Source organism: Acomys minous (genome assembly GCF_964271855.1).
Source record: "Acomys minous genome assembly, chromosome: 12".
NCBI lineage: Eukaryota > Metazoa > Chordata > Mammalia > Rodentia > Muridae > Acomys > Acomys minous.
The window spans coordinates 30,239,176-30,265,467 of record NC_140493.1 but is presented as its reverse complement, the minus strand read 5'-3'; the positions used below and the strand labels follow the sequence as shown (position 1 = coordinate 30,265,467).

Below are 26,292 nucleotides of genomic sequence, written 5' to 3'. Positions count from 1 at the left end.
AGTGTGAAATGTGGCTTTCTAAAGTTTATCTGCAAAAAACCAATAAACTGGAAACCTTAATATATACACAGAAGACCTGGTCCAGGACCATGCAGGCACTATGTATGCTGTGACAGTCTCAGTGAATTCATATGACTTTTGCTCATGTGGACTGAGAGGGTCTTGTTTTCTTTGTGTCTTCATACCTTACGTGGATCCCAGTTTAGTGTTTTTATGGGATTCCTGAGTGTGTAAATGGTCTCTGATATTTTTGCTTTCCCTTGGGCTCTTTTTCTTCTGTCAACCTCTCTTATCCACCTTCAGTGTTATAGTTTTTGTTTCATGTTATATTTTGTTATATATATATTTTTCTAAATGAATGAATCAATCAATCAAGCCACTAATGTAAAGGTTAACTATTGAATTGTGACTTTGTTCCCTTTAAATTCTTCCCTCGTCCCTGTCCAGTATAGTTACTCTTGAGGTTCATTCTTGGCTAACAATCACCTTTCTCCATGACCTTGTGTGTTTATGATGTTTTTTCCTTGCCTTATATGGATAGCAGACTTATTCACTTCTGGCTTTAGACTATGATCTCAATTACTTTTCTTTCTTTCCTTTTTCTGTTTTGTTTTGAGATTTTTATGTATTTTTATTTTATGTATATGAGTGTTTACCTGAAGGAATGTTTGTGTACCATGTGCGTAGGGCAGTAACTGCAGAGACCAGAAGGACTCAGGTCTCCGGAACTGGAGGTACTGAAGGTTGTGAGCTGCCATGTGGGTCCTGGGAATTGAACCTGGGTTCTTTGCAAGAGCAGCCAGTGTTCGAAACCACTGAACTATCCCTCCAGCTCTGAACTGTCACTCGTACCTGTTAGATGAGGGAAAATCAGTTTACTTCAATAGAATGACACTGAGTATATCGAATACTCCAGGAGTAATTGACCAATATATAACATCCAGTGTTTTCTTTTGTTTGTTTGTTTGGTGTGTGTATGTGTGTGTGTGTGTGTGTGTGTGTGTGTGTGTGTGTGTGTGTGTGTGTTTATTTAGTTACAGTTTGATGTTCTGAGGGTTTTTTGTTGTTGTTTGCTTTTGAATAAGGTTTTATTTTGTTTTCTTGATTTTATGGCATGTGTTGTAATGGGTTTTGCTTTTTAAAAATTTTTTTATTAATTTATTCTTGTTACATCTCAATGGTTATCCCATCCCTTGTATCCTCCCTTTCTTCCCTCCCTCCCATTTTCCCCTTACTCCCTTCCCCTATGACTGTTCCTGAGGGGAATTTCCTCCCCCTGTATGTACTCGTAGGGTATCAAGTCTCTTCTTGGGTTTTGCTTTTGAAGAAAGAATCAAAAGTTGGGGGGGTACAAGGAGAAGAATATCTGGAAAAGCTTGGGAGAGGGTAAAAAGATAATATATTTAAGTTTAAAAATTGTGTTAAATAACAAGTATATAGTAAAAATAAATAAAGTATATATTATACAGTTTAGGCAACTTAGTATGCACACTTGAAATAGCCACAATTTGAAAATTACTTATATTATTCTCATTAAATAATTTTAGCAATTGGTTTGGATTCTTGTCCTGAGCCACAAACCCCAAGCAGTGGAATTAAAGTTGGAGACAGATACATGGTTGGTGATGTGGTGTCTTTCCAGTGTGATCAAGGCTATTCACTTCAGGTAAGTTAGTTTTACAACTGGTGTCTTATCAAGATTCTATTATCTCATTGGTCTTTGCTATACTTCAACAAGCTAGTGATTACTAATCCACACGTTTTAGTATAATCCCGATTCATAACTATCTGATCTTTAAATAATATTATATTGCTGGAATAAACTAAGTTAGTTTGTTTTGTTTTTTCGTTCTTTTAAGACAAGATTTCTCCATGTAGCCTTGGCTGTCCTGGATTTGCTTTGTTGACCAGGCTGGCATCAGACTCACAGAGAACCACCTGCTTCTGCATCGGCAGTTGCTGTGTTTAAAGGCATGCACCACCAGGCCTGGCTTCTGAGTTAGTTTTGTCTGGAAGTAATACAAAATATATGAATTGATAAATTCAGTTAAATATTTAATTCATTTTTAAAAATACATCCAGAATTCTTGTAGCTAAGTTTCTGTATATTTATAATTTATAAACAATTCTGTTAAATTCTGAAACTTTATGAAAATCTAAATATATATCTTGTTAAAGAACTGCACTTATAATGTATATTCTAGTATTTATTTTTGAAGTATTACTTTTAGAAGGAGTCATATAGATGGTCTCCTCTAAATTTCCCTAAGATTTGGCCCATTGAGAAATTAATTCTAAACATTAAAATAGATAATTGATTTTATATTATACACAACTAAATTTGTTTAATAATTAAGATTTAATAACTAGTATTTCATAAATTTAAAATTTTGTATCATAATTTTTTGTCTCTTAAATTCAATAAGAGTATTATAGACTTTATATTAAATATAATGTAATATAATTTAAACTTTTAAAACATTTTTATTCAATAACATTGTAACAGTTTTTTAAAAGTGTCTCATCTTACATATTCTAATAATGTATTTTAAAGCACTATGTAATCAGTCACCTCTGTTTTTATTAACTTAATAGATCATACTTTGATAGAAAAGCATTAAAGCCACAATTATATGCTTATATGATATATTTTTCTTCCTATTAAGACTGTGGCTTTAATGTATATTTTACATATTTTAATTTATTCACATTACATCCCTATTCTTATCCCCTCCCTCTTATCTTCCCATTCCCACTCTCTCTCCCTCTTCTGCCTATTCCCCTCCCCTAGACCTCTGAGAGACGGGCTTTCCTACCCCACCTGTCTGGAGACAGCCCATTAGGCCTCATCAGGATAGTCTGTATTCCTCTGTGTGCCTGCTAGGCCATCTTGCCAAAGGGCATTAACCAAATCGTGGGCACCAGAATGCATGTTAGAGATGCAGCAGCAGTCCCCTGGCCCTCACATGTGGAGAATCACCAGAAAGTCCACCAGCTACATCTGAACATGGGTCTTGGTTCTCCGCATGCATTGTTATTGGCTGATGCATCAGTTTGGGCAGCTACCTCCCTCCAGATCCGCAGGCCTTGATGGTCAATGGTCTCACTGTGAAGCTCCTCCTCCTCCTTCCTGGACCTTCCGTGCCCCCACTCTTCCCTCGACATCTCAGGAGTCCACCTCGCATGCAGCTTTGAGTCCCAGGATCTCTCCTGGTTCCACTGGTTGGAGTCTCTTAGAGACTTTGTTTTTTATTTGCAATTTTATCCCATTTGCAAAATACATCTATTATGTAATGTGACATGACACAATATGAGTATCTATATGTATCATCATTTATAGATGACATTAATCCTTCTGTATGCTACGGTTAACTCAATCTTTTGTTAAGTGTGCACTGAACTGCATTGCTTTTTATGCAGGGTCATTCTCATATCACATGTATGCCTGGACCCGTAAGAAGATGGAATTATCCCATCCCCATTTGTTTGGGTAAGATAGGAGACTGAACATTTTATATACTTTCTCAAATGTAAAAGATTCACTTGTAACCTATGCTCTATCTCATTTTGCCTTTTCTGTACTTTATGGAGATGTTTCTTTGATTTATATTATTAGCTTTTTATTATTTTGATATTTAAATTTTTAACCTAAACTGCATATCATTGAGTGAGAAGTATTTAGATATTATTAGAATAAATTTGTTTTTATTCACATGCCAATTCTTACTATGACATAATAGTAATAAATACCTCAGAATAATAAGTGAATATCCTACTGATAACAATCAAGCCAAGGTTAAAAAAAGTTTAGCATAACAATAATACTTTAATAAAATAAGAGTAGATATCTTAAACCTTAGTGAATATGTTGAAATTGTATGAAGCCACATGGGATAGTTACTAAACTCTGATATCCAACATTGGTATATTCAAATATCAGCTCAGTACAAAATAGCTTTGTAATGTTTTGTTCTTTGATTTTAATGTTTGTTCATCTGTTGAATGAGATAACAATCTTTGCCTCACCAGTTTAAGAATTGTGTAAAAGAATGTATTTGAAATGTTTAGCTCTGAATGTGGACTATATTAAAGACTCAGCGGTAGCTATTAGGGTGAAATACAAGTTAAGAGTTCCAGGGCAGTGTATGGGCTGCTTAAAAAGCTAACCAACATGATTATTGGATATTTCCTGACTGGCAAAAAATGTTTCATATAATATTTTAAATAAGAGAGGGTAAAAAAAAAATCACAGTACAGTCCCATCTTCATCATATGCACATAGAAATACTTGTACAAAAGATAAAATTACATGAATGAAAAAGATTATCTGTGGGTAAAAAAAAATTGAAGGCAGTTTTATTTTAAATTTTTGCTCTATATTACACAGTTTACATAATACACTTGGGTAATGTATAGAAAAATTAAAATGTCTGAAACAAAACAGTGTCCTGAATTAAAAAAGACAAAGAACAATGTTTGGTTATTTTCTGTTGTTGTTTACTCTGCTAAAATGTTCTGCTGAAACCAGTTTTAGGGAGACAAGAGTTTTGGGCTCACAGTTGAAGGTGGGAAAACGAAGACAGGAGCTGGAGAATTGGCTCAAGTTCCATCACAGTCCAGAAGCAGAGATGTTCGGTTAGCTTCTCCCTTTTCTCAACTCAAGTGGCCAAATTTGGTAGTACCTTCTAGACAGACCAAGATGCTAGCCTAAACCCACAAAATCTCAGGGGTGGAGGCTTGCCACTGAAGTGGTGCTAGACCCACTAGACTTGACAGTAGTAAGTATCAGAAGCAGATTGAGGACAGACTTAGAAATTTGAAAGCAGAAAAGCAAAAGTCCAGACTATGGCAAATTTAATCTACAGTTGATGTTCCAAGGTAACGTAATTTCTGACTGAAAAAAAGAAATCATTCTTCTTGCAAGTCAGTAATTATCAGGGTTGCGATACGTATCACATTTGAGAAAAATGGATGGGTGAAAAGACTTTAATAGTTTATGTAAAAGATTGACTTGATTTGATGATAAGTGGGCTGACAGTTCAAGGGAAAGAAAATGCCTTTAGGACTTAATGGGAACACACATTTGGAAGAGGAGTTCATAAGCCTGTTGAATCATAAGCATGTGTTAGAGAAAGAGAATATATGCCAGAGTATATATGTCAGACAAGTTATGAAATATCACACACAGATAAAACATGTGATAGATCTGTATTTATGAAATGTAACCCGAAGTTTGAAAATGTTCCTGTTGCCCAACCTAAGTAGAATATACAAGTATTTTGTAGTAGCCATTAAATTCGACTACCTATCCAATAAATAACAGTCTTGTATTTATATATCCACTGAGAAGGCATGAAAAATCTGTGCAGTCACAGTAAGTAATGGCTTCTAAAATGAAAATAATCTTTAAAATACATTAATTAATTATGTCTGCTCTACATAGAAAATTAAATTAGCAACTTTCCATTTGATAATGTTCCCTTAGAATATTAGTAGTAAAACCATTCCTTAGGGATTCCAACATGAGCATGTTTGCTATATCTGACTATATTTTCAAATGTTCATGTCTTGCTTTGTTTGTTTATGCTTTTTGTTCCTTTGTTCAGATTCTTTACAATAAAATGAAGCCAATAGTTTTCTTAAAATCCTTTATTGAGCCTTCTTTATAGAAGAAAGAGAAAGTTTTGAACATGATTACCTCTGTAATATGGCACTGACAGCTAACACAGTTGGCTTTATTTTAGTATAAATTGCATCATCTTTGGAATGACTCAAAACAGTAGTTGAGGTATTTCTGAAAAAAATAGAACAAGCTACCTGCTTACTTTCCGCTGCTAAAAAGGATGTGTCCTCTCTAAGTGTATTCATTGTATATGAAACTGTTGTTTACTGAAACACATTTGACTAAAGTCACACTTTGGTTAATTTTTTTTTTCAGAGTAATTATGCCTTTTGTGCTGTTTGAGAAAAATGAGTTACCAATTAACTATCATTTGCAAAAAGAATTTGGAATATATTTAATTTTGTCAAATAGTATTTCCTTACAGGCTTTCCTTTTAAAGACTTAAAGTGATTTCAATACCTCTTAAATACAGAAACATGTCCCATAATTCTAATCTACACAAGAATTCTAATATTTTGCAGCTCAGTGTGGTGGTGCGATGTCAGATTTCAGTGGTGTAATACTCAGTCCTGGTTTTCCTGGAAACTACCCCAGCAGCTTAGATTGTACGTGGACAATAAAGCTGCCCATCGGCTTTGGTATGTATAAGTATATGAAAAACATTTCAATATTTGTTAATGCACTGTTCAGAAGAGGTATATATGTCTAATGAAAGCATATATTTACAAGTTGATGTTTCATGAGTACATGAAATAATGTGTATTGAGGAATAAAATTTGAGTAATATTTGCTTCATCAAAATTTTTTGAATGAACTATTTGAAAAATTAAAAGATACATTATTGGTTTTTTTCTTTTTCTTTTCTCACAGACAAACCATTTTTTGTGTCTATATACACCACATATTCTTTAGCTTTCATCATCCACTAAATATTTAGATTGATTTCACTTATTGATTTTTTTGTGAATAATGCTCACTGACCATGGAAGTACAGATAGCTGTTTGACATGCCAATATTATTTCATATGGATAGTTCCCAGATAGTAAGGATAGGTATATAAATATGTAGAGTTTGTCTGTGCAAATTGTCTGAGTTAGAAACATGCATCAAGGTAGATCTAACACAAGTTCATGTGACATTTCTTTTGTCACTAGTTTTTTCTTTTTAATATCAAAAGCAAATAACACACAGATAAGCTATTTTGCTTCTGGTAATATTTGAATATATCACATTATCTTCTTAAGTAAGCCATAATTTACATCTACAAAGTAATATTAAATAGCTAACACTTTAATTTAATTTTATTAAGTCTAAAAAGACTAGAATTGACCCCATAATCAGTGAAGAGCTCCAGTGAAGCAAAGGCTTTTGGGGAGACAGCAAACTCGCATTTCCAGTTTTTGTTTTGTTCTGTTTTGTTTTACGGCAGTATCACCAGCCTCAGCTGGCCTTGTACACACTACACAGCCTAGGACATCTTGTGCTCCTACCTCTGATTGCCTCCAGCTCCCAAGTTTCACAAGGAATTTGCCACCATCCACAAATCTTGAGACTATGCTTTCGGAAATAGATGGAAGCATATCTAAGTACAATGATGCAAGTTTTTTGTGTATGCTGCTGTTTATACATGTATGCAATATGGTAAAATATCAAGCAGCGTTGTATTTGCTCTTCCCTCTCTAGGTGTACATCTCCAGTTTGTAAATTTTTCTACAGAAACCATACATGATTACTTGGAGGTGCGGAGTGGATCCTCAGAAACTAGCACTGTAATTGGACGCCTCAGTGGCCCTCAAATACCATCTTCCTTGTTCAGCACAACCCATGAGACCAGCTTGTATTTCCACAGTGACTATTCGCAGAACAAACAGGGATTTCATGTTGTGTATCAAGGTAAGATGAATTATGAGATTACACAAAGGCTTTTCAATATTCTTAACCAGGGATAGTTTAGTGGTGGCCGTGTGGTTGAGTGTAGGCCAGGCCATGGATACCAAATCATGGGAAATGTAACTTCATATAAGCATGTTTTAGTTGTCTTAGAAGATAAAAAAAAAAAAAAGCTGAAACTAGCAAGCTTCCACTAGGATGACTTAAAATAAAACCATACATTTGCTTCATGTAATCTTTTTTGTTCCCTGAGAATTCAAAATGCTATAAGAAAAAAGTTATATTTTTTTTTCAAAATTATAATTAAATTAAATAAGAAAAAACAAAACATTTGAAGCTAGACACTGCGAATGAAATGAAACTGAATGTTGAAAAGTTAGTATTCATCTTGTATCATACATAAACTTATTTTGAGATAGTATGACATTGTTTGGTTATATTGCCATAAGAACAATATATGTGTAATAATATAAATGTGTATGTTAAAAAAGAAAAGTAATTTAGAAAGGAATAAAATATAAAATATAAATTAAAAAATAACAAAAACATGTTGATGGCCATAGTTCAATAGACATACATTCATAAAGACAATAAAGGATTTTGAACAGGAGATTTATTCCCACGCTGGAAAGGTTTTAGGCTGAAGTTGAGCTAGACTCAGATCCTGAGTATCTGTGTTTAAACTAGTGCAGCCTAGGTCTCATCCTGCATCCTCAGTAGCATAACATTGTTATGGATAGTATATTCTAGAAAACTCAAGTTGAATTTCATGTGATAAATTATGGTGAAGTATTTATCATTATGTATATCATTAATAATTGCTCAAGTCATTGACTTATTATTTTACATTACTTCTGTTCTTAAAATCGTAAAATTGTAATTTACACAAAACAGTTTTAATGACTAAAATGAATGGAATAATAAAATTCTATTACATCTCTGCAAAGTTATTAAAGAATATCATGAGTCTATATTTTAGAAGTGTGTCTTTAAAGGGGGGGGGTATTTGTATTGCTTAGTAAATTGTCTTAGGTGCCTCCTCCAGTAGAACACTCCACTGTCTCCATAAAATGCAGAACTAGCTTTTATCCTGAAGAAATTAATTATTTCATAAATAAATATTTTTCCTCTTCTGGGCTACTAGACAACTCAGAGCCACATGTGTGGTACAGTCCAGACATATAATTGAATATTTATTTTACGTATATGAATATTTTACTTACCTGTATATATGTGAACCATATGAGTGCCTGGTGTAGAATATAGCTCGAAGTGGATATTGGATTTCCTGTAACTTAAACTACCAATTGACATGAATCACAATGCAGGTGTTGCAAACTCTTATTATATAGTTCAAATAGTTTAGAAATTCATGCAGTGTCAATACAGAATGGAGTCACTACTGCTTATAAAGCACCTATAGTATGAAAGGAAATTGTGATGGCTCTGCAATCAATGATAAACCAATGTGCAATATTATACAAAATGAAAAAAATAAAATGGTAAGAACATGCCTTTCATTATTAGAAACGAACAATAATCAAAACTTAAGGTCAGCAGAGATATGTCAGGTTGTCCTTTTAGAAAAAATATTTTAAAATTCAAGAGACAAAGGTTTAGCCTTCCTTGTATGTAGTTATTTTATTCTATGTACACGTGGCATAACTAAGAAGCAATTGCATTCTATTTATGGAATCAGAATACGTTTGATTAAAATTGTGGCTCTACGAAGAGTTTACATTTCTATTCTTATTCATAATTTAGATAAATTGCACCAGCGAGTATGGTAGCTGATGCGTTTGTATCAATACAAATATGAAATATTTTAAATATGAAAATTATAGATGTGAGCAGAAATTTTCATCGCATTATCTCTGATATCCTTTAACATAAGCCCAAATGAGTATTTATGAAATAACTAACCCTGGACAGTATCTTTCTGATTGCTAAATTACAAATAGTACCCATTTGTGGTCTATAAAATTCACAAAACATTTCTTCTTTTTCATTTTCCCCCCCAGCCTATCAGTTGCAAAGCTGTCCTGATCCTCGCCCATTTCGAAATGGGTTTGTAATTGGAAATGATTTTACTGTGGGCCAAACAATTTCATTTGAATGTTTCCCAGGATACACATTAATTGGCAACTCAGCTCTCACATGTCTTCATGGAGTTAGTCGGAATTGGAACCACCCATTGCCAAGGTGTGAAGGTATGCTTTTACATGGAAATTATCTTTTTAGATGATGTTGTTTGTTAGCGGTTCATGGTGCAATGGGTGGGGGCAGGGTATGGGGAGCATTCTTACTTGTCTTAGTCTCTACAGAATGATAGTGTGTTTTTTATTTTTGTCTGAGGACTTTTAATAACAAAAAAGGTAAATAACAAAAATCCCACATTGAATACATATTATGTTAATAGCAGCAGCACTAACCTTCCACTGAGACTTTAACCACTGTTTGTCAGCATTTTAGACACATTAAACTTCTTTTATGTGTGTTGGTGGGAGGGGGCTTATGTTTTATATCAGTTCTGTAAACAGAGAATTAAGATACAGCTACATAATTTGAGTTCCTGTGCTATTAAAATACCATTTATAATTTAAAAAATACAATATGTAGAGGCCACATATATGTTTGTATATATATATATATATACATAATATGAGAGAAAAGTTATATGTACATTGATGAGTATTATTTTAAATGAATAAAGAACCTTGTGACCACCAAAGGCAACAAATATGTCATAGACCTTGAGTGGAAACTTTTTTGAAAAATTACTACATTTTATACATTCTTGCCAACTGAGGTAAAACAAAATAAATACCCTAAACTGCCTAAGATGTACGACAGCTCTGACATTTGTCTAGTACAAGTTTGTTATATAAAATGCTTGTGCATCCTCTTCCGTAGCTCTTTGTGGTGGGAATATAACTGCAATGAATGGTACTATTTATTCTCCTGGCTATCCTGATGAGTACCCAAACTTCCAAGACTGCTTTTGGCTGGTAAGGGTTCCCCCTGGGAATGGAATCTACATCAATTTTACTGTTCTTCAAACAGAACCCATCTATGACTTCATCACTGTATGGTAAGTCAGTAACTGTTCTTTTTGGTTGATTAAAATATGAATGAAAACAAGGTCAAGATAAAGTTAAATCACAGGTCTTAATTGCAAACTGCCATCCGACTTTTGAACTGACATGGTAAATGAGGGAGGCCGTATGATTTTGTGGGTTTCTTTCAGAAGAATAGAATAAATAAAATAAATATGTTTTAGGATATAGTCCTATGAAGTAGCAAAAGACTCATAGATTTAAAAAAAAAAGATTTGAAAGGAGTATCAGAAAATACATAAGGCAGGCAATTGCCAGAATGTGTTTAACAATGTCCTCTATTTATTAAAAACTGCTAAAATTTAAGATCTTTGGTTCAGATAATAATTTTATTACATGGCTATTAAATTCTTATCATAATTTATTATACAATAAAATTATTATACTATTATTGTAGCAGATGAAGAAATGATAAAAGCATAAAGAATGTCTGAATTAATCACAGACATAAACACGACTGAGTGGCAGGAGCACTAATTTTAACAGTCTGATTCTCAAGATTACTGTCTAAGAAAGTAACAGAAGACACCAGCAGATTTAAGAGACTCTGAGTACCATTTGAAAGCTAAAGCCCATTTATTCATTACAGTTAATATAGCTGCATTTCATTTAGGTAAAACACAAACCATTTAAACTTATATATTAGCATGTTATTTCTTGTGTAGGTGCATTGGCATACCACTTTCAATTTTTTATTCAAGGATTATTTGACTTTGCTCTTAATGTAATGATATGTAATTGTAAACAATACCTTCATTAAATTCCTTCAAAACACTATAACATGTCAGTATCATTTTCTCCTTCCCCAACCTTTGTCTAATAGGGATGGGCCGGACCAAAATTCACCCCAGATTGGTCAATTCAGTGGCAATACTGCATTGGAATCAGTATACAGCACTTCAAATCAGATTCTAATCAAATTCCACAGTGACTTCACAACAAGTGGCTTTTTTGTGCTCAGTTATCATGGTTGGTATTATCTAAGTGTTTCTCTTTCATTTGGTTCCATTTAAATTGTCCTGGAAAATTGAATGTAATATATCTTTATTCAATGATTGAAAATGTATTAAAATCTGACACATTGATCATCAGTGTAACTTATGCATTTCAAACACATTTACTTGCAAATCATGACCTCCTCTAAGTACTTAGGGACATTAACATGTGAGCAAATGGATATAGGAAATAAATCAGTCAGTAATTACCCAGCGGAAAATAATCATTTTGCATGGAAACCAATAAAAGAGAACCAGCTGTTCATATTTTACTGCATGTAATTTGGAGACAGCAATAGATTCTCTGAACAAAAAAAAATGTTTAATCTAGTCAACCTGCTGTGAATATTTCTAAAATTAGCATCTAATATCTTTATGCTCTGGATCAAATTACTCATTCATTTCTACTCTTGTTTCAAAACTGCAGAGTGCAAGAAACTTAGACTTTTAGGTGATAATTCTAGATCATTAAATTCATAGCTTTTATCCCTTTAAAATTACTCATGGAACTTCAGTTTTATTTGGTTATATAGAATATTCTGGGTCCCACCTTCAAAGCATTAACTTTTGGAGAGGATAGTTTTCCTAGAGACATCCCTTTATACTGGTTTGCTTCAAATTAGTTGTATTCATTAAAAATAAAAAATTGTTTATTTGTAATAGCTGCATATTTTTATGTGTTATAGCTAGAGTCTTACAAAAACACTTCCTGTCTTACATAATATTGTCCGAATCATCTAAAACATTAACAGGGCAATCTAATCTACTTAATTAGATTTGTAAAAGTTTTATAAACACTGGACAATGAACAACACTTTGCCCATTATGTTAGTACACAACTTAACGCACCATAGTTATTGCATATTAGTGAAATATTAGATACTTAAGGTTTGTGCTACTGGAAACCCAAGTTTATCAAATATGGTTGGCCTTAAAACAGTTAATTCACATGGAAATTGACAACAGTTTATATGATAGGCAAACTGTTTACCAGTTAGATGATTTATAGCTCATTTTCCCATGGTGACACTGAACACCAGGGCTGACTGGACACTGTAGCATTGCTACACAGAAAGTGGGATGTATTCCAGAGATGTTATTCGGGGTGCAATTTTGTTTGCTTTGCTGAAGCAACCATTGGTGTTGGGATCATATAGCCATAGCCTGAAGCTCAAATAATACATACTTTCTTTGCTAGATAGTCATTGTAGTAAACTTTGATGATGAAAATGAAATAATTAATTTCTTGTTGAATTATACTATACAATTTTCTCTTTCGGTAAAAGGTTGCCAGGGTAGCTATCCTTTTATAGTTACACCTGAATAAGTGCTAAGAAGAAAGCAGGATTTCTTGATGGACTCTCACTGCATATGATAACCTTCAGGAGAGTTCAAACTTCTTATAAAGATGAAGAAACTGGCAGAAAATATTGCCAGAAGAATAGATGTCAGGCATGCAAGAGCTTGGAAAACTTGTGGATGACAAAGTGTGTGTGTGTGTGTGTGTGTGTGTGTGTGTGTGTGTGTGTGTGTGTGAATAAACATAGAATACTAATGTGGGTTTCCATAGCTATGTGCATGAAATGTGCACACATCTTCATAAACTATGTTTTGTTTGAGTTTTTAGCTAGATTTTGAGTCATGTGTACCTAATAGAAATATAGCGACTTATTAAGTTACCATAGGAAGATGATCAAATAAATATGTGTTTAGTGGTTTATTTTCCAGTGGAAGTTATGTAGGATAGAATTTGGCCGCACTTTCTGCAATTTTGTCGGAGTACTGAAAAGCTTAAATGTAACACTTCAAGAATATATTTTGCTCCAATTACTGGCATGTATTACATATAACATTGCTCGTCAAAATGCCAACTCTTGGTAACTTTCTATAGCTCAACTCAAGAAGGGCTATTATTTTGCTTTCAGCAGGTTGTATTGTAAAGATATTAGGAGATTGAGCCCATATATAACAAAGACTCTGAATCTTGCTCTTCTGTCCTTATTTGACTCTAAGAAGCACTTTCCCCCACCCACTTTTGCATTTCAATTTATGAAATCATACCTATAACTCTATCCTAAACATTTTGGATTACTTACTTACCTGTGTCTCCCTAGAAAGCCACCCCTCCTTTCTTTATATTTCAAAAAGCATTTTCATCACTATGTCTGAATTATACTTATTTTTATATAAGTATATATATACTGAGAGCCTCAGTATAGTATGAAGATTTGTTTTATTAGATTTATAATTTAATAATTAGCACATTTTCTGGTATGGTTCACATTTATTTTTTCCGTGTGTGTGTGTGTGTGTGTGTGTGTGTGTGTGTGTGTGTGTGTGTATGTGTGTGTGTGTGTGTGTGTGTGGTGTGTGTGTGTGTGTGGTGTGTGTGTGTGTGTGTGTGTGTGTGTGTGTGTGTGTGTGTGTGTGTGTGTGTGTGTGAATCAGAGAATCACTTCTGGAAGTTGTTTCTCTCCTGCCAGTCTTCAGAATCCTTGGACAAACTCAGGTCATCAATCTTAGTGTCAAGTGCCCTAATCCCTAAGCTATCTCAATAACCCCATTTTGTAACTCTATACAGTAAACTAAAAGGTAGACAGTTATTTAGCTTTTATCTTAAGGTAATTAAATCAGGATTGAAAAGATGTCTCAGTGGTTAAGTGTCCATATTGTTTTTGCAAAGGACTCCTGTTTGAATTCTCTGCCCTCACATAAAAGCTTACAACCATCTACAACTGTAGTTTCAGGGGATCCAACACCATTCTTTGACCTTCATATGTACCAGGGACACACTGATACAGGGACATGCAGACAGAATTCTGAAAATAAAGTTTAATAATCTAAAAAAATTATTGAGCTAAATAAGAAAGCCTAAGTTTAGAGCAGTTTACTCTCTCATTTGTTTTTCTTTAAATTTTGATAGTTATAAAGATCCATATGTCTCCACAGTCTTATAAGTCATTTCTCTCAGGTATTATGCATTTACTTTATTACTTTAAAATACTTATTTATTCAATTTACATTCTGATCATAGCTCCTAAGGGATAATAATATGATATAATATATAATATAACACATTGTATAATAATGTGATAAAACAATCAGAAGAAAAAGAGCACCCTTCCAAGGACACAAAAACAAATGCAGAGACAAATTATACTTTTCATTACTTATATGCCATTTCAGATGTACATTTTCATAAATGTATGGAATTCTAACCACAGATGAGGAGGAACCACTGTGTGCTCCATAAGATGGTCTTCTATGAACAAAAGAGACATTTTAGACTTAGATATTAGAAATGTAAAGATGGCCTGAAAAACAAACTGAAATTTCCTAAAACCAATAGCTTGTGTATAAATCAACAATTAGACACACTGGTATACCATAACAACACATAATCACAAACCACAAACCATATTACATACATAAAGGAACTGAATGTGTTTGTGTGTATATGTGTCACATACACACAAACACACACATACACACAGACACGTGAAAATGCTACAAAGAACTTCCAATGATGCCACTGTTTCATCATATTGTGTCCTCCAGATACTGATGGACATGCAGCCTACACATAAGAGAGCTTGTCTAATGAGACCTTTGGAGAAAACCAAATCTTCATTAAGAAGTAGTTGTTGGTTAGAGGTAGCTTCTTGATTAGGGGTGGGGGCATATGCACAACTTTCCTTTTAGCTCCAAGGCCCCATCTGGTGTAGACTTATGAATGTTCTGTGCATGCTGCCTCTGTCTCTGTGTGTCAGTCATCTTGATTTAGAGGGACTTGTTTTCTTGGTGCTCTCCATCCATCTTTTACACTCTCTTCCTATTCCTCTTCCACAAAGTTCCCTAAATCCCTAGGGTGTGGGAGGCTTTTGATTGAGATATCCCATTTATGGCTGCATATTCCAACATCTCTTACACTCTCTGAGTAATTTCTGGTTGCGGATCTCTGTATTTGTTTCCATTACTGGAGCAGGAAGCTTCCTTGATGGTGGCAGAGCAAGAAACTGATCTATATGTATAGCAGACACGTACTCTGGTGCCTCATATTTTACCATGTCCCCTGGAGTGGGAGACCTGGTGGCACTCAGAGGAAGGACAGCAGGTTACCAAGAAGAGACTTGATACCCTATGAGCATATAAAGGGGGAGGTAATCCCCCTCAGTCACAGTCATAGGAGAGGGAAGTAAGAGGAAAGTGGGAGGGAGGGAAGAATGGGAGGATACAAGGGATGGGATAACCATTGAGATGTAACAAGAATAAATTTTTTAAAAAGGAGTCTTTTAGTGCTATGTTCCTTTAGTGGAGCAGAATTTGGTTTTAACTTAGGTTCTTCTGTTAACTAGTTTCAGGCTCTTGGTCACAAATGTAGCATCAGTGATAAAGTCCATCTCATGGAATGAGATTTAAGACAAAAAAGATGTTGGTTGGTTACTCCCACAAGTTTTGTGACACCATTGGATTAACATTTCCTACACCAGTGTAGATCAAAGTGTATTTCTGGGTTAGTGTTTATTCTTTTCCTTTGGTAGTATGCAGAATATCCCATGTACTAAGAACTCTAGCCCATAAGGATGCTCTATGTGGGCACCAGATCCATTTCTTTATGTTCAGTTATTTGTGTAACTGTTGTCTTCAGTGGCCTGCAGGTTTCAGGGCATACTCTCTGTAATATCTGTTCAGCTATCTTTTAAGGATAGTTTGTACACAGTTAATGCTGCATTTGGAAAAGCGTTAACTATACAAAGTTTTTGTCCTAAAAGAGGCTACTGCAGATATGAAGACACATTTATATAAAATATTTTAGAATTATTTTAAGCGCATGACCCCCTTGTCTTATAAAAGGTAAAGGCATTTTTATATTTCAGTTGAGGGAGAAAGAGAGAGAGAGAGAGAGAGAGAGAGAGAGAGAGAGAGAGAGAGAGAGAGAGAGAGGAGAGGAGAATCAAGCTTATAAAAGGTTTCATATTTATATGTTCAAAGTACATACAGAATAGATATTAAATGGTATGTGTATGTGTGTTTGTGTGTTTGTGTGCACGCACATATAAAATGAAGTTGTGGAGCTAAATACCTAACTACAAAGATGTAATTTGATTAAGCAAAACATAATACCATATACTATTATTTAGATAACCAAGAATTAAGTAAATGGGTATCTCATCAATGGTAATGCTATATTTTTATAGTCATATTTTTCTGTTAATGTATTCATGGCTTTGTCTTCTATTTTGTTTTCTCATACAGTCTCCTCTAGCCAAAGATCAGCAGCAGCATAGATTTTGTCAAACAGGATTGAGATTATTGACTTGATATAATTAGTGAGATAATGCACCAATGATGGACATGGTGTCTCCTCCAAAACTATAGTAGGGAAGTGTGTAACAGGCTTTGAACTGTGTGAGGTGGTTCAGAGGAAAGACTCAGAGCAGTACTGTTCTTTTCTGGATTAGTTGCTTTCCACAAATTAAAGTGACTTTGTTATGGGGTATTTTAGCACATCTTTAGTTTTTCTAGATAGAAGGATGATCTGCACGTACATAATTGGTATAGGTTTAATATTCATTCTTATTAGCTGTTGTAGAACAATTTTGCTCAAATGATATGGTCAAATCAGTGTTCTGGTTTCATAATTCTATTATAGCAAGGTCTTGTTTACATATTGCTCAAATAAGGTCAAATAATTATGTGGTCTGATACTCACTTTTGTGAAACTTTTTGCATTTAGTAGAAGACAATTTATATCAGACCTAAATCAGGCTCAACCTGACAGCAGATATCCACCTTTTCATTTTATATTTGAATATTCACAGTGGTGGAAATGATAGGTAATGATCACTGTGGTATATTACTGCAGAAGTCCCATAGCCTGTGGTGATGAATGAATAGGAAGCAGAAAGAGAGGGCTGCAAATAAAACATCGTCCCAGCTAATGTCCTCTGTTACCTGCTAATGGGCAAGGAAACTCAACCATAAAGAAAAGGCCTTTGTTCCAGACCTTAATGTACTCAGTGCTGTGTAGCGATACCTTCAATTACCCATGTGCATAGGAGGATGTCTATTCATGCAACAGACACTGGAATTTTCCTGTGATGGCTGTGAAAGCTCCCAACACCTTTCTTTACATTGCTTTCTGTGATTTCTTCTCCAGAAAATTAAAGCATTTTCCTGTTAACCTTCCTGATGACACAGAGTCTCCTCTTATCCTTAAAGCCAAGGATTAGTATTTGTTCCCCTTTCTGACAGTCTTTCTCATCTAGAGATAAAGTAGGCCTTTAAATCTCAAATACTAGGTACAGAAATGACAATTGTGACTAAAGCACTACAGAAATACTCCTGTGGTTCATGTTAACTCATCGGTTTTTCTACAAAATGTGATGTCCATATATAAATATATGTATATATTTATCTTCCATCCTCTTTACATTTTGGTAAGCATTTATTAAACAACATTTTCTGAGTTTTAAGCAAAGCTGTTTAAATTAACTGTAGTAGATGTTAAAAACAATAATGATAAAATAACAAAATGTAGTACATAATTATCAATGCTCCCCAAGACCTTTCTTGTATCTACAGATGATCATTGTTGACTTATTGTAAGTAATCACTGAACTAACCCAGAGCTTAGTGTCTGGGGAAAAACATTATTTTTATCATCTGTAAGGATTAATATGTTCTTACTTAGGAAAAAAAGTTTATGTACTTGTGCTTTTTTTGTTTTTTGTTTTGGAGAAAAAAAATTGGCAATTTGCCCATGTTCTCTGTTCTTTTTTTCTAACAGCCTCTAATGGCTCTCTTGAATAGACATAGATAAATGTGGCATTCTTTTCTGGAATTGGGTTGGATGTTGCCCTGCAAAGAAAATAGGAAATTAAAAATAGCCAAATAATATGGCCAGAATCAAATTCTAAAGCGATTGCAAAAAAGTAAATTTATTGGACCAGGAACCAGATATCCATGCACACTCAAACAAGGCACTTAAATAATAGCTATCTGCCAAGATACTGGAACACTGAATACAACGCATCCGTGTTGTTGTTAAAGAGTAAAATGGTGTTTCAAAGCTGAATGACATGCTTCTTTTAAGAATAGAGATTTAGATCAATTGTGAATTTGAAAACCATAAAACGCTATTCTATGCACCGTTTCTCTTAATAGTCGCAACTGGGAAAGATTCTATACTGAGAACTCCATGAAAAGTGTGAGCTAAAATATGGGAAGAGACTCTTTAAAGTTTTGGTGACATTATTTATACTGCTCACCTCTGCCAGTCACTGTGTTGCTTTGTCTACCACTGTTCACTGTTCCAGGTTAATTTCCCTTCCCTTGCAGCCCCAAATAAAGAGACTTAGTGTTGTTTTCAGTTCAGAAATAATATGAGTTTTAACCCATGTTACGTTGGTTGTATTTGTACTATATCTTCGTATGTTCTTTAGAAGAAACTGGAACATATATTATGTAAAGGATAAAGCTTTCTTAGTTTATGAGCAATAATCAATATTTTATATTTTATAATAATTATAGTTAAAATATAATTGCATCATTCCCCTTTCTTTTATCCTTTTAACCTTTCCATGTCCCCTACTTGCCACTTCTTCTCCTTCTATGCCCCCATTCTCTCTCAAACTCATGGCCCAGAGAGAGAGAGAGAGAGAGAGAGAGAGAGAGAGAGAGAAGCATATAGGGGCCTTATCCTTGGGGAAGATTAATTCTCCCTGTCTCAACAGTTAATAGTTGCCTGTACTTCTTTATGTTAATGTTCTAGTTGCATGTGCTTCCTTCCTTCCACATCAGCATGTTTATTTGTGGTGTCATTGTCTATGTCTTATTCCGGCAGGGATAGCTTCCTTGCTGTTTATTCTTCTGTCATACTTACTCATTCTTCATACATATTCAGTCATAGTGCCTCTCAACTCACTCTCAACCAAACTGCCCGAACAGAGCTCGGAGATTCACATGCCTCTGTAGGGGATATAAACATGTTTTTGTTTTGATGCCAAGTGTGGGATGGGCCATGGACTTGTGAGAGATCAAGGGAAGTTTATACACTAGAGGACAAACTGCTTCCTGCAGGGGCCTGGTTTTCCCCAGCTGAAAAACACATCTTAGTACAGACTCTGAGAGGATATATGAGGCCCAAACAGGAGGTAGAGGCTTTTTGTATCTTGGTATTGTTTGGCTGTTCATCACCCCACTTCGAGAAGCTCCTAGAGAGAATGATCCAGAGAACACTTCGTGCTCTGGGTTCCGGCTGCTGGTCTGGGTTCCAGCAGCAACTTTGGTTGAATTGCTGGTCTGCCGAAATCCTGCCAACTACACCAGGAGAATTGCTCCCAGGAACTGAGTCAAAAAGGTCTACTTCTCCCGTTCCCATTAACTTCTTTTCTCTTCTGTCTTGGGTAGATGGGTTGGAAGGGAGGTATAAGCATTAAAGAACCTCAAATAAAGTAGGTTCGGAAAAGGTTGACGCATACATTCCTCTTTCTCTTGAGTGCTGGGATTAAAAGTGTGTACCATCAAGCCTGGACCTAAGCATTTCTTCACCTGAAACTTGCTCTATACCAGGCTGACCTTGAACTAAGAGATCGGCTTGCCTCTGTCTACTGGGATGAAAGGTGTTTCTGTATTCAAATTGTATCATACATACTAGAAGGTCTTTGGATATAATCTCTTGTGAGAGCAGCCGTGTTCTGAATTACAATTCCACTAAAGGTGGAAAATTTCCCATAGTGAGCAGAAGGTTTTAAATTATTATTGGGCAAAGGCAGGGCCCTTGTCAGTTTTTTATCTGTTGAAGAATGTGTATGAACAAGAAGATGGAGACCAAGCATATGATGAACTAACCTTTTTGAGTTTTCTCTCATCTGGGCTATAGCCCATATAAAATGTGAGTACCTGTCAATGGTAACAAAGACACACTTTTGTCTGCCACATTGGGAGTGTGGGTGACAGCAATTTGCCATAGTGTGTTGGATTTGAGACCTCTGGGGTTAGTGCTCATAGTTTATAAAGCTGAGCTAGTAATAATGGATGCACAATAGGAATGTGTTTTTTATTATCCTCTGGAGCTGAAGAAGAAGGGTGCAGGGAAAGTGGGCCTGAAGCTCTTTTATATTTGTGTGATTGCATGAACGGAATTGGTCTGCTTTCTTGATGGAGGCTGTGAACATTCCTTTAGAGGTAGCAAGAGTGTTTCAGTCAGATATCAGACCTGTTAGGAGAGTGTGAGATCTGACATCCTGTTTTGTTTCTTGTTTTTTGATTTTTTGTTTTGTTTTGTTTTGTTTTGTTTTGTTTTTGAGACAGGGTTTCTCTGTGGTATAGCCCTGGCTGTTCTGAAACTCTCTTTGTAGACCAGGTTGACCTCTATCTCACAGAGATCTATCTGCCTCTGCCTCCTCGAATGTAGGGATGAAAGGCATGCACCACCGTTCCTGAATGAGGTCTGATACTCTGGATGTAGAGAGAAGTGGCCTCTTGCCTGTAAAAAGGTGGAAACCTGTATGAGGGATCTTCCACATTAGCATGTTTATAACTGCTCTTATTGTCCAGGTCTTGTATAGGCAGGGGTATTGTTAAGCTATCATAAATAGCTTCCTGATTGTTTTATTTATTTATTATTCTCTTATACATTACATCTTTATTGCAATCTACCCTCCCTCCACTCTTCCCAATTCCTCCCGCACTTTGCTTCTCCCAAGATCCACTACTCTTCCATTTTCTTTAGAAAAAGAGTAGGGATTCCAGGTATATCAACTGGATACGGCATAGCAAGATGCAGTAAGACTAGGCACGAACCCTCATATCAATGCTAGGTGATGCAAGCCAGTGGAGAAAGTGGGTGCCAAAAGCAGAGAAAAGACTCAGAGACACACCTACTCCAATTCTTCCGAATTGCTCAAAAACCACATGCTAAACAAGCACAGCATGTATGCTAAGGACATAGGGTAGAACCATGCAGACACCATGATTGCTGTCAGTCCCTGTGAATCTCTATGAACCACACTCAGTTGATTTTGTGGGTTGTCTTGTCCTGGTATTCTAGATCCCTCTGGCACCTTCAGTCCTTTCTTCCATATTCCACCAGGTTCCAAAACCTCAGCCTAATGTTTGGCTGTGGGTCTCTGCATCTTCTCCCAAGAGCTGCTGGAAAAAGTCTCTCTGGTGATGAATGGACTAAGCATCCATCTACGAATATAGCAGAATGTCATTTGGCATCATTTCATTAACTTTTCTTGTGGGGAGGGGAGTTACTTAGCTGTGTTTGATTCGACCCTCATGCCTGACACATGATAAGATTTTGATGAAGACATACTAATTAAGTGTATTTTCAAATCTGTCACTCTCTGCAAACTGTCACATTGTAGATCTCTGTATTAATTCCCATCTCCTCACAAACAAACTTCTCCAATAATGGATAAACACAGCATTGATCTATGGGTATAGCAAACTATTGCTAACGAGTGTTTTTTATTGCTTTGTGATTTTCACAGGACAATAGAACTTGGTTTTCCCTAGGTCCATGGCATATCTCTCAGATACTTGGCCAAGTGAGCAGTGTCAGATATTGGTTCCACCTCAAGCAGTGGCCCTTTTTAGCCAGAGAGTGGTTATTTACTCCAACAACATTGTGTCTTTATCATACCATCATATCTTTCAGGAAAGTAACCATGTAGATTACCTGTGTGTTCTTAATTTGTTGGTTGCCTTTTACTCTGCTAATGAGCAGATTGTCTAATGAACACTAGTCAGGAGGTGTGGAGGTTCTATGTAGGCAGCAGCTTGACTTGTTAATATTCAATGTATATGTAAATACTATCTTCAGCAATGGAGTATTACCATCAGTTCTTGGGGAATAGCCAATAGTGTTTGCTATTTTCTTAATTCAATATTCTCTGATTATATATACAACCGATTTGTATAATTTCTTGACTATTTTGTTCTCATTAATGCTCTGTCAGATCTGTAGTTGGCAGATTCACTCCCCACTCATGGACTTCCTCTTCACAGGATGATTTTTTTAGACTCTGGAAACACTGTAACCCTCAAAGAATCTCAGAAATTTAACCTTCTGGGCATTAAAATTAATTAATATTTTTGTCCATATCTTTTTCATTGCTGTGTTAGGTGTTTTAGGATCAGAGAATACACATTTGTTATGGCCCTAAAATGTGTCACTTGTACAAAGAATTATTCTTTTTACATTAATCCATACAATAAATTATTATGGCAGTCATGTTCTTTAACCAGCTAGTTCCCCCAATGACTGACACACAGAGACTATGATTTATTTTTAAGCCATAAGCACTATGCAGGGCAGATTTGGAGCTACTCTAATCCTAGTACCTTCAAACCCCCATAAAAACCTATCACTTGCCAATCTGATGGCTCCCAGGGCACCATCTTGCCTTCTTTCCTCCTCTCTTTCTGACTTCCTCTCCTGCTTCTCTTCTGCTTCCTGCTGCCTGAAACCCATGTGTGAGCACCTAAAACTCCACCTCCCTCTCTTCTCCCCAGTGATAGTCTCCAGGATCTTTATTTAGCAGTCAGGGACAATTACGGAACATTCCTTATAATCGCATGGTTACAGGAGGTAGTTCAACATTCATAACAGTGCCCCTGGCAGAACAGTAACCAGATCTGAAGGCACTGAAATTAGCATTTTTAAACACAGAACTTCCTCCAAAGGTTGCTGTGTTTTGTATTCTAATATATTACAAATCAATGTAAACCAGTGAAGAATCCCAGCAATGTATCAGTATAGACCCAGAGTGAATACATTGATCTGTTATTGAAAGTTGGAGAGTTCTTTTCAATATTTATGAGGAAGGATCCCTAATTTGGAAGTCATGTGTTATAGAATTAAAAAAATTACTTCAGTAGTCATACTGATGTTGACATTATACAAAGAATCTAGGTTCCTTTTAAAATGACATGTGTCTTTCTCTATTCTAAGTCTTTAAAGTATTCTAATTCAATTTCAATTTTATATCCACTTCATAAATAAGAAAACCAAGGCACAGAGTTTTTGAATTTTTATTGTTTGAAAATTTTAAATATTTATACAGTGTATCTTTTGCATATCCATTCTCTATTTCCTCCCTCCAATTACTCCTAGGCTCCTCACCAACACAGCTCCCTCCTAATTTTATATCATCTTTTTGTAATATATTAACCCTATTACAAATTTTCATACGTGCATGGGTGAAGGGTCATTTACTATTCATGGGCGATCTATGAATAGCCATCAAACAAAGAAAACTGACCTTCTTTTTACTCACAGCCATCTAATATCAATTATTTTTCAGATGGTGAGTGTGCCTCCTGAACCTCTTTCCATCATGCTAGAATTTTAAAATAGCTCGTTCTTTATATTTGGGTGTAAGTGGGTATGGACATGGATACCTTACTCCTTTTCTTTAAATTACATTGGACTCAGTTATTCAGCAAGTATTTACTAGATGTTCATTGTATGTTTGATTCTCCATGTCTACTACCTATCCAAAAGATAAAAGTTATTAATATTACCAAAGTCTCATTTTTCTAAGCTGTATCGAATGCATAAAACTAAATCTTAAGACAGTAGATTTCCTATTATTAAAATTACTAGAAGAGAAATAAATATGTGAAACAAGTTAAACGATAGCAATACAGAAGTACCGTTATCTAGAACACAAATTTTAGACATTTGGTTATCAATACTAACCTGCCAACTGTTGTAGAGTTTCTTGATTGAGTGATAGTGTAGTCTAGAAGGTGCTAGGTCATGGTTATGTTTGCTTTTCTCAAACTTCATTTTTATTAAAAACAAAAATGTTATTTAGTATTTAAGAAGAGTATAGCGATCTAACTGAATGATATGATGGATTAATTATGTGGATTAATCACGCTATTTATCTGCAGTCAACCTCTTTCCTGTCCCAGAGGTTTCATGCCCAATCTTCATGAATTCTTTTCTGTGACTACATATGTTGTTTTCTCTGTGAAAATCATTCTTCTATGTATCCTCTTTCTTCCCAATACACACACACACACACACACACACACCACACACCACTACTACAAACACCACCACATATAGTTTTGCTTCAGTTAGACAAATCCTACCTATTAATTGTTTGAATCACGTCTTTCTCATACATTATTAAAATGTGTATGAGAATGATTATAAGTACTTTTAATGCGCATTTCTAACATCTATCATCACATATGACACGTAGTAGGAACTCTGGGATAACTTACTTAATGAAAAGCTAAATGAGCTGAGGTAAATATTGTACAAAAAGTAAAGATCTTAAAAACACTCCCCATATAAGCCTTTTTATGAAGCAAGAACTGATATATCAAAGAATAAGGATAGAGGAATACAAAATGGTAAAACACTACACAGTATTATGGTGACAAATTTTAAGGTAACATAACTTCCCTCAATGAAGATCTGGGTAAAGAATTATATATCAAATCAAAGGCTCCCTAGAGGCTGCACGGGAATTAAAGCAGATATCTCAAGAGAAGGACTGTGGAAAATATAAGCAATTAGTGTGACCTATCTCAGACTATAAAGTCAGTTTTTAACCCATGACTTTCAAAGTGAATTCATTGTAAGTCAATATTAGGGGAATGAGGAAAAATTACTCCAACTCTTCTTTATTTTTCTGCAACTGTGGGAGAAAATGTTTCTTAGTTTAGATAAAATTACAATTGTATCAACAGACTACATGTTTATGTGTGTGTGTGTGCATGTCTGTAGAAGTGTGTGTGTGTGTGTGTGTGTAAATGCATGTTAGTGAACACATGTATTGTCAGAGAGGGTTGAGGGAGAAGAGAGAGGAAAAGAGCGAGGGAGGGAAAACATTTACATGTTTGAGTATACATGTAGAAACCTGAACTTTATTAGGGTGTCTATTTCAACCTATTTGTTGAAGCAAGATCTCACACTGATTCAGACTTTACCAATCTGAGCTAATTAGCTGGCCTTGTTTCTCTGCCTGCTCTGGGGAATCAGAACTCCAGTCCTTATGCTTGAGGAGCAAGGGCTTTGGATGCTTTCTATATTATTTATCAATAGTTTATGGATATGTGAGACAAATACAAAAATATAAACAATAAACTGCCTTTTATTTTAATAATATGGACTATTATATTCTTAAAATTTCTGGAAAAATATTACCATGATCTAGGTGGATTAATGCAAGTGATAGTTCTTATTATTCTTTGGCACGTTCTTGTCTCATGTCAATATTGGCCTAGATTTTTGTAATGTCCTTGCAGTCACAAGTGTTGGTGTTATGAGTGTACAAATGTATGAACACCACCTGAGTAGAAATTTGTATTGAAGTCTAGACTCCTGATTCCTTTATTTTCTCTTTCATCCATTCCCTTCTCTTCCCTTCCCTTCCTTCCTTTCCGTTTTCCTCTCCTCCCTTCCTTCCTTTCCCTTTTCCTCTCCTTCCTTCCTTCCTTTCTGCTTATTTTCCTCTCTAAATATAGGCAGGCATAATTTTTTTGAGGTTTTAAAAAATTACATCCCTCCATTCCCTCTTCTAATTCCCAAAACTTTTAGATACTTCTTGTGGCTTTCTTTCAATGTAATAGTCTATTTCTAATAAATTTTATTGCAGGCTTATATATTTGCATATATGAATATATTCTTTTTAT

The 26,292-nt window shown here is 35.1% G+C and overlaps 1 protein-coding gene across 5 annotated transcripts in view; it reads left to right on the top strand.

Moving 5' to 3' along the window:
• Positions 1-26,292, top strand: part of CSMD3 (CUB and Sushi multiple domains 3) — a 1,109,294-nt gene that overhangs the window by 982,049 nt on the left and 100,953 nt on the right. For all 5 annotated transcript variants that reach the window (XM_084749143.1, XM_084749142.1, XM_084749141.1 and 2 more), the window contains 7 exons: positions 1,548-1,666; positions 3,421-3,490; positions 6,145-6,261; positions 7,308-7,517; positions 9,536-9,724; positions 10,428-10,605; positions 11,454-11,599. In XM_084749143.1, coding sequence (XP_084605269.1) covers positions 1,548-1,666; positions 3,421-3,490; positions 6,145-6,261; positions 7,308-7,517; positions 9,536-9,724; positions 10,428-10,605; positions 11,454-11,599 — 1,029 coding nt within the window. The remainder of the gene's footprint in view (positions 1-1,547; positions 1,667-3,420; positions 3,491-6,144; positions 6,262-7,307; positions 7,518-9,535; positions 9,725-10,427; positions 10,606-11,453; positions 11,600-26,292) is intronic.